This window comes from Phodopus roborovskii, unplaced genomic scaffold, assembly GCF_943737965.1.
Source record: "Phodopus roborovskii unplaced genomic scaffold, PHOROB, whole genome shotgun sequence".
Taxonomy (NCBI): domain Eukaryota; kingdom Metazoa; phylum Chordata; class Mammalia; order Rodentia; family Cricetidae; genus Phodopus; species Phodopus roborovskii.
Genome location: NW_026126409.1, coordinates 2,598,734 through 2,608,237, shown reverse-complemented (window position 1 = coordinate 2,608,237; position 9,504 = coordinate 2,598,734). Strand labels below are relative to the sequence as shown.

General features: G+C 39.1%; 1 protein-coding gene across 1 annotated transcript; it reads left to right on the top strand.

Moving 5' to 3' along the window:
* Positions 1-923: 923 nt before the first annotated feature.
* Npy1r (neuropeptide Y receptor Y1) lies at positions 924-2,457 on the top strand. The gene is made up of 2 exons (XM_051181935.1): positions 924-1,789; positions 1,898-2,457. Exons 1-2 carry the CDS (start codon positions 1,094-1,096, stop codon positions 2,348-2,350), a joined length of 1,149 nt encoding a protein of 382 aa, XP_051037892.1. The 5' UTR covers positions 924-1,093; the 3' UTR covers positions 2,351-2,457.
* Positions 2,458-9,504: the final 7,047 nt, after the last annotated feature.

Below are 9,504 nucleotides of genomic sequence, written 5' to 3'. Positions count from 1 at the left end.
TTTCTATATTAAACATCATATGGTTTTCAAAAGCCAGCCCTCATATAATCATGTCCCTCGATGCTCCATTGTGTAGGTAATCTCCTTGTGAAGATTTCTGTTAAATGATGCCTGTCTTTCAAAGTGCAGTGTATGGTTACCTGTTCCCACAATGTGATATCTGCACTCACACTTCCATTACATAATCTTCCACCTTGTTTTGCTTTGTTCCATGTTTCTGTCTGTGCATTATGTTGTTTCCTGTACATTCACATTTTTGCTATCTCTGAGAATCTGCTCTTGGCACCATTTGTCTAACACTTAGGAAGCATGAGGTTTACAAACACTTTACTGATGTGTAGACCACTGAACATCAACATGTGAGCAAGTCCAGTTAAAGATATTTCTGGAAAGCTGAGGATGTATCTAAGTAGAGTGTTTGCCTAGCATGCTTGAATCCCCTGGTTGCCATAAACTCAAATGTGCCTGGAATCACATCACTCAGGAGATAGATACAGAAATATACACAAGTCTAAGATCATCCTTGGCCAAAAAGTGAGTTCAAGGCCAGCCTGAGCTACATGAGAGAGACCTGTCTCAAAAACATTACAGTTCAACTTTAAATTTTTAAAATGTTTGCACTGCAGCTGGACAGTGGTGGCAGGTGTCTTTAACCCAGCACTCTAGAAGCAGAGGAAGGTAGACCTCTGTGAATTTGAAGCCAGCCTGCTCTACAAAGTGAGTTCCAGGACAGTCAAGACTGTTACACAAAGAAGCCCTATCTTGAGGGAAAAAAAGAAAAAAAAAACTGTTTGCATTGCTTGTGAGATTTTGTTTAAAAGACTGTAATTTTATGCAAAGTTATATTTTTTTTACTTCGGTGTCTTTATTTTAGAATTTTTTGAGACAAAATTAATTTTGACTGGCCCTAATGCACTTAGTAACACAATTGACCTTTTTTGTTGACAGAGTATTCAGTTCAAAGGAATGAAGAATTGAGACTCATTTTGGTGAATGAATTCTGATATATGGAATAACAATAAGCTGAAGATTTGGCCTGCTTTGAAGAAACAAACACTCCATTTGTCTAATCCATAGCAACAAAACCTAAACAATGAATTCAACATTCTTCTCCCAAGTTGAAAATCACTCTTTTCACTATAACAACTCTTTGAATTCTCCCCTTCTGGCTTTTGAGAATGACGATTGCCACCTGCCTTTGGCTGTGATATTTACTTTGGCTCTTGCCTATGGAGCTGTGATTATTCTTGGGGTCTCTGGCAACCTGGCATTGATCATAATTATCCTGAAACAGAAAGAGATGAGAAATGTCACCAATATACTGATTGTGAACCTATCCTTCTCAGACTTGCTGGTCGCCATCATGTGTCTCCCCTTCACATTTGTGTACACGCTGATGGACCACTGGGTCTTCGGTGAGACCATGTGCAAACTGAATCCTTTTGTACAATGCGTCTCCATCACAGTATCCATTTTCTCTCTGGTTCTCATTGCTGTAGAGCGGCATCAGCTAATCATCAACCCCCGGGGATGGAGACCAAGTAACAGACATGCTTACATAGGCATTGGTGTCATTTGGGCCCTTGCTGTGGCTTCTTCTCTGCCCTTTCTGATCTATCAAGTTCTGACTGATGAGCCCTTCCAAAATGTAACACTTGCTGCCTTCAAGGACAAGTATGTGTGTTTTGACAAATTCCCATCAGACTCCCACAGGCTGTCTTACACGACCCTCCTTCTGGTGCTGCAGTATTTTGGCCCCCTCTGTTTCATATTTATATGCTATTTCAAGGTAAGAAACCCATTCATCCCTTCCCCACAGTTTCCTTCCTCGCCTTCTTTGTGTAGACTTCCCCATGAGGTGGATGTTTTGCTTGACTCACCCTTTCTTCCTCCTTAGATATATATTCGCTTGAAGAGGAGAAACAACATGATGGACAAGATAAGAGATAGTAAATACAGGTCCAGTGAGACCAAACGAATCAACGTCATGCTGCTGTCCATCGTAGTTGCCTTTGCAGTCTGCTGGTTGCCCCTTACCATCTTCAACACTGTGTTCGACTGGAACCACCAGATCATTGCTACCTGCAACCACAATCTGCTGTTCCTGCTCTGCCACCTCACTGCAATGATCTCAACCTGTGTCAACCCTATCTTTTATGGATTCCTGAACAAAAATTTCCAGAGAGACTTGCAGTTCTTCTTCAACTTTTGTGATTTCCGGTCTCGAGATGATGACTACGAGACCATAGCCATGTCTACCATGCACACAGATGTGTCTAAGACTTCTTTGAAGCAGGCAAGTCCAGTCGCATTTAAAAAAATTAACATGAATGACAATGAAAAAATCTGAAGCTGCTCAGAAGATATGGTCCCAGACTACATCTGTGGAAAAGCAAGCACAATCTGCAGCATGCTTTCGCTACCTGTGCTCCCAGGGAATGGAGTGAAATGGCTTCAGAAAGTCCAGCACATTCTCTATTGAGCTTAACTGTTTTGTTATGGATGCCATGATTACTTGGGATCAACATAAGTGGACTTTGTCATCTTCTGGCAACAGTTTTCACTAGACATCCTTGGTGTGTGTGTGTGTGTGTGTGTGTGTGTGTGTGTGTGTGTGTGTGTGTGTGTGTGTGTTTGCATCTGTTCTGTCCCTCTGTGTGCATGTGTGTGAAATTATACATATGACATGATTCTTACATTGTATTTATTGGAGGGAATTTCTCTAACATATTATTATGAGCTTACTTCAAAAGCTGTAGCCACCTGATATGCTTAAGATTTGGGGCCTTCAAGATTGGATGAGAATTCCAAGACCCTGGACTACTTTCATTCTGTGCTAGGCATCATTTTAGTCTGTTACAAGAGTGACAATAGACAAAAATCTCCTTTCACAATGTGCCAGAGCCAAAAGAGAATCTGAAGTCACTAGACAATCTCTCTCTCTCTCTCTCTCTCTCTCTCTCTCTGAGAGGACTGGATTTGTCACTCCTAATTGAGTATCACTTAAGATAAAGATATGTAAAGAACACATTATCTGTGACTATCGCTGGGAATTAGGCAACCCACATGAATGAAGTGGCATAGCAGTTCCCTGATTTCAATTTTTTTCCGACAACCAAAGCATTTCAAGGTAATTGGTTTAGTAGGCAAATTAATTTTGCTGCAGATAGTTAAATTGTATCCACAGGACTTGATAGTCCTGTGGTTTTGCATTGTTCATAAGAATGTTCAGCACTGTCAAGATTTTGGGCACAAACATGTGACTCTGAGAACATTGCCAGTTCACACTACGTAGAAGCAAAAGATGCATTTTCCACATAGCAGTGCCTACATAGTAACTACTATTAACTCTCACTGTTTATCTTTCATGGCAGAGGACACCTAGCAGGTATCTATTTGTACCTAAAACTTTCACATAGCCAGTCTATCCTAGCTTGTATAAACTGTGTGACATGTGGAATTTTATAACCATATACTATTGTATTATAGAGTACTGAGTAGCCATGTCATATTAACATATTTACTTTCATATATCTTGCAATCATGATTTAGTCTCAGAAAAGATATTTTGAAGAACAAGACAGTTTCAGTGTATTATACAAAATGTTCAGCGTGTTTGATTTTAGAAGGGCAAATACTTTCTGTATTAAAATTATTTGGGCTTTTTCAGTGGCGTCTGTATTGTGTTTTTCTTGAGATAACATATCTTTCTGTCCCATGACTTCCCTCCCATGATATGGTATCTCCATTGAACCCAGTATCAATTTGCTGGTGAAATAGTCTATCCTGTAACCACTGATGGTGGATTCACTTTACTTTTCTAGATCTTAAAGATTCCTAAATGCAGGGACTATATAATAATGATGGCCCACAGTGCATTTAGTGCAGTGACAAGTAATTAGGGTGTTATTTTAAATATGTTTCAGGGGCTAATGAGCTAGCTCAGTAGGTAAAGAACTCATGGCACAAGCATGTTGCCTGGAGTAGGACCCCTTGGCCCATGTAACCCCAGTGCTCTAGGAAGGAACAGACCAAGGATCCTTGAGGCAAGCTACACACATACACACACACACACACACACACACACACACACACACACACACACACAACTATATGTTGTTTTAGAAACAAGTTAATGAATGCAGGCAAAATTTGCTTCCTTCCCATTGTGTCACATGGAATTCACATCTTGATGTTTCCTTGGATTCTCCTTATATCCCTCTTTACAAGGGAACACTTTCTCTTCTGCTGTATTATATTCATCCCTAAATGAAACAATACCCTTTAAATGTTAGAGTATGTAAGAAATACCAACATTCTTATGGTAGTTGTTAGTATGAAGCCATATGATAACCTAAGGTTGTCCCTTAAGTGCCCAGATAAAAGAGAAACAACCTAAAACTGCTTCTAGTTCTTGTTCCCCTCCCTCTTCCCCTCCCCCTCCTCCTCCTTCCTTTGGGTCTTTGAAACAATGTTTCTTTGTATGGCTTTGGCTCTCCTGAAATTAGCTCTGTAGACCAGGCAGGCCTCAAACTCAGAGATCTGCCTGATTCTGCCTCCCAAGTGCTGACATTAAGGGCGTGTACAATCACCACCTAGTTTAGAATCAATTTTAAAGATTCACTGAAAAATGACAACCTGGAGTTCTTACTATTTGGCATTTTCTTGCACCCAGAAACTAAGGGGAACTTTCTCTACTTAGGTGCTTTAGAAACCAAGTGTTACTGGAAAGCATTCCTAGGTGGCCATTTCTATGATACTTAAAAGACTGTGGATTACTTAACTCTATGTATGTAAGCAACTGTATATCAAATTGTTCTAATTCATTCAAATAGGAAGGGGGCTAGCAGTTGAGTCTGGAGCCAGCACCAATATGCTAGAGTTGAAGTAGGAATAAATGGCTACATTAAAGGCAAACTATGGAGAATTTTTAGATCTCTAATACAGCAAGAACTATGTCAAATGTGGAAGTTCCAATTACATTGTTGCCATTCCACACAAAAAGAAACAAAACTGGAAGAACACATGACTCAGGAATCCAATCCAAACACTATTAGTACTACTAAGCTAATACAGACCTGTTATTGTAGTTCCATAAGATAATTTTAAAGTATAGCTCTGATGGTAAAGTGCTTGCCTGGCATGCTGGACACCCTCTGCTCAACCTCCAGTACCACATAAACAGTATGGTTGTACAGGCCTGTAATCACAACACTCAGGAGGAGAGGGCAAGGGGGATCAGAAATTTAAGATCATTTCCAGCTTCATATTGAGTTTGAGGGCAGTCTTGCCTTTGTGACACCCTTTCTTGAAAAAAGTATTTTTCTCATCTTCTTGAAGTTTATATTACATAGTAATAACAATACCGATGATGCCAAAATTTTCAGAAAAGAATAGAATGAAGCAGACAAGTGGAGAAGTGGCCATGGGGGCACTATGTGTCTGTTATCCCCTTCAGAGTTTGAGAAATCTACATTAGAATATCATTAAATTATATATTTTATTACTTTTCCTTACTGTTGATTGGATATTCTCATCTGCTATTTGATCTTATATTCTCAGTGAAATATGACTACATATTGTACTCTAATTCCAACTAGACACATTGATGATTAAAAAAAAATGTTCTTTGTGACATAAGGGAAACACTCATCTATTGCTTGTGGTAGTACAAACTTACATAGCCACTATGGAAATCAGTGTGGCAGTTCCTTATGAAGATGAGAATCAATCTACTTCAAGATAAGCTATGCCATTCTTGGGCATATACCCAAAGAAAGCTCCATCCTATCACAGAGGTACTTGCTCAACCATGTTAACTGTTCCTATATTCATAAAACACAGAAATTGGAAACAACGTAGTTGTCCCTCAACAGAACCTTTACACATAAAATATACATTTACATATTAGAGTTATTACTGAGCCATTTTTTTAAAAATGTGAAATTTATAGGCACATGGATGGAATTAGAAAAATCATCCTGAGTGAGGTGACCCAGAAAGACATATGGTATGTATTTGCTTCTATGGGGATATTAGCTGTGAAGCCAATGATAACCAAGCTACAATCCATAGAACCATAGAGCATAGGTATAGAGCAAATGATAGATCTAATTAGGAAAGGAAAATAGAATAGCTATGGATGGCCATGGGGCTATAATGAGAGCATCATGTGTGTTGGAGAGAGAGTTGGCTGAAGGAAGAAATGCAGGGAGAGACAACTAAAATTAATGGGCATTTGAGAAGTAGTATGGAAACAGTACAGTAGAAGCTTCCTGAAATATATAAACATATGAAGGGGATCTAAATGAAATTGCCAAATAATAGGGGAGACAGAGTCCAAACTGGCTATCTCTTGTCAGCAAAGAAAGCTTCCAGTACTGGGTAAGGTTACATCTAATTGAGTTTTTGGCTAAAGGATTCCCATGGGAACATCCAACAACCCAGTCTATGGCCAAGACAAATGGCCTGCTGTCTACAAGCTAACATCAAAGATAAAAACCTACACAAGTCATTGAACGTGGAGACGTTGAACTGGTACCTATAAAAGCCTTCATCCTTATGTTCTGTCTGTTACAGGAAGGTGTTCTTCATGATACCAAAAGAGAAACATGAATGCCAACATACCCACAAACCTTTTGGTCTGTGATGGTATTCTGTCTGGTTTAGTATATTTATGGGATTTCTGCGTGTGTGAACTAGTGGATCTCTGATTTTTGGACCTTCCATTGAGCTCTTTTCTTCTGTTTGTTTGTGTTTCCAACTCCATTGTGTTAGTTTTTATATTGTTTTATTATATTTTGTTTTATCATGTTTGGTTGCTATCTTTTAGAAGCCTGTTCTTTTGTAATGAGAGACAGAAGGGGAGTGGGTCTGGATGGGATGGGAGGTGGGGAGGAACTGGGAGGAGTAGAGGAAGGGGAAATTATAATCAGGATATATTACATCAGAAAAGAATCTATTTTCAATTAAAAAAAAAAAAAGGAGAGAAGAAATGGTTCTTCACATGGCAAATATGGTCAGCAGATGGCCAGGCTGAGGTTCCAAGGATACATCCCCTTGTAACATTGCTACAATTCCATGTGTCATGGGCATCCTGCAGGCTTTTCTTCAGTGCTAGGGTAGTTTTTGTTCAGCAACTCAAGGAGTCTCTATAATTAAGGTAGATTTTCAATGTGGCTTAAATTCTTCTGTAGTTTCTATATTTTTTTTTTTTTTAAAAAAACTAGGTTCCTGTAACCCACCAAACAATATCCTACAGTTAACTAGCAAAAATGAATACTTAGCCCATTAGGTGAACTAATAAAGTTCCCCAAATCTGTTCATGTAATGAGTTTTTGATTAGTATGTATATGTCAGTAATTGATCACATGCCACACATTGTTTGGAAATGTATGTTAACAATGTTCTGGAGTTGAAGAAGGAATAAATGACCTCGCTAAAAACAAATTGAGGAAAAGATACTTTCCTGTTAGTTGGTTCTATATTGATCTTCTCTGTTTAGCTCTGTATTTATGCATGTGTATAATTAGATAAGAGACAGACAGATGGATGTATGAATGGATGGATGGATGGATGGATAGGTAGATAGATAGATAGAAAGACAGATGACAAATAAACATAAATAAGATACAGAGCTTATGCAGGGATTCTTGGGGGCTCAACACTTTCCAGGGTGGCTTGGGACTTTTTTTTTTTTGAGGCATGAATTGAGGTGGGATTTCATGTTCAGGTACTTCAGGGATTGGTGGGATTCTGCAGCCCGGTTCTAGGGCAAGCTTAGGGATTGGGGACATTTCAAGCTCTGGTCCTGGGATCAACTCAGAGACAGGGTGTTTTTCCTTAGCCCTTGTTCTGGGTCTAGTTTGGTGAAGTGTTTTTCCCTTGGCCCTCTTCACCCCACAAAAAGAGGGTGACTGATCCCCTGGAACTACTGTTACAGAGAGTTTTGAGCCATCATGTGGGTGCTGAGAATCAAACTCAAGTACTCTGGATGAACAGCCAGTAAATTATGATTCTAGCTCTATTGTTGAAGTTGTACAATATAATAAAAAAATAGCAAATATGTGCTATTACACATCTGAACTGTCAAGAATATTATTGCCTCAATATTGCAGAAGTTTCTTTTCAGTTCTGCAGCCTGTCTTGGCCCAAAGGAACACACAGAGACGTTTTATTAATTGTGAAAAATCAGCTGATAACTAGGGCTTCTTATTGGCTAGCTCTGTCTTAATTATTAACCCATAACTACTATCTATGTATTCCCATGTAGTCTTGACTTACCAGAGAATGTTAGACTTGCATCTTCTTTGTTGGGCTATATTGTGACTGACTCTGGCAGGCTCTCTTGCCTACCTTTCCCAGTATTCTCCACATCTTTTAGATCTCCCACCTATTTTGCTGCCCTATGGGCCACAGTGTTTTATTTATCAACAAATAAGAGAAAAATATATACAGAAGACATCACCATCACCTCAACTCACATTTGCTTTGTAATTAGCTGTGAAAATTATGAAGAGTTTAGACTTCTAGATGTTTTTTATTACTGGGAATAATTAATATGCCACAATATTTTCATTTTGAAATGGCTCAATTCAGAGACTTTTAGTTTGTTCAGATTATTTTATAGCTATCTTTATCTAGTTCCAGCACATTTTAATCATTCTAAAAGAAACCATGATCTGGAAGATGTCACTTTGTCCCAACAAGCAAAGAACCTAGACAAACTGAGAAATCAAGAACTTTTCTTAATTTCAGAGAACTATCCACAGAAATAACAAACATAGAGACTCAGCAGGGCAAGGGAAAATAGCTGGAAAGTACCAGAGAGTCAGTGCCTTGTAGGAAAACCCCACCTAGAGTCTGAAAGCAAACTTGCCAGGCAGTGTGGGACCCCTTGTTAACAGTTTTACTTGCAAAAGCTGGACCACATTTTCACAGTGACTGACAGAAAATCCCCTTTGTGACAGGGGCCAGGACATACAGAATACCAGAGCATTCTATTCTTAAAAGAAATGGTTAATACTGAAAGCCATATCAGATAGAAGTCCAAGGATAATAGACTGATAAGCATTCAACCTTAAATGAAGCACTGAAATATCTCAAAAAGAAAGAAGAGAAAGAATTTCAGAGCTGGGAGATAAGAGTGTCATGGACACTATGGCATTGCCATTACAACCATGAACATAGCAGCACGAGCAGCTCCTACTCCCTCTTCCAATCCTGTTCCTCTTTCTGGCATTCTCCTCCCTCTTCTTTGTCTTCATTTTCTGTTTTGTAGTCATGGAGACTGGCCCTAGAGCCTCATGTATGGTAATCACAATACTTGCACAAGAATGAACCTTACAACCTTACAACCTTCCATGGGGGCTACAAGATGTTGATGAGACCCCATTCTTCCGATTGTAATTGGAGGGGAGTATATTGTTTTCTCTAACAATGTAGCCACTGGAAGACTAGGTGGATTGAAGTGATTCAGAGGGAAAGGAAGAGAGATATCAGAGG

Excerpts from the sequence above, each read along its gene's own strand:
- Npy1r (XM_051181935.1), top strand. The coding sequence starts at position 1,094 with ATGAATTCAACATTCTTCTCCCAAGTTGAAAATCACTCTTTTCACTAT. Across the intron at positions 1,790-1,897 it reads TATTTATATGCTATTTCAAG|ATATATATTCGCTTGAAGAG; the intron begins GTAAGAAACCCA and ends CTTCCTCCTTAG.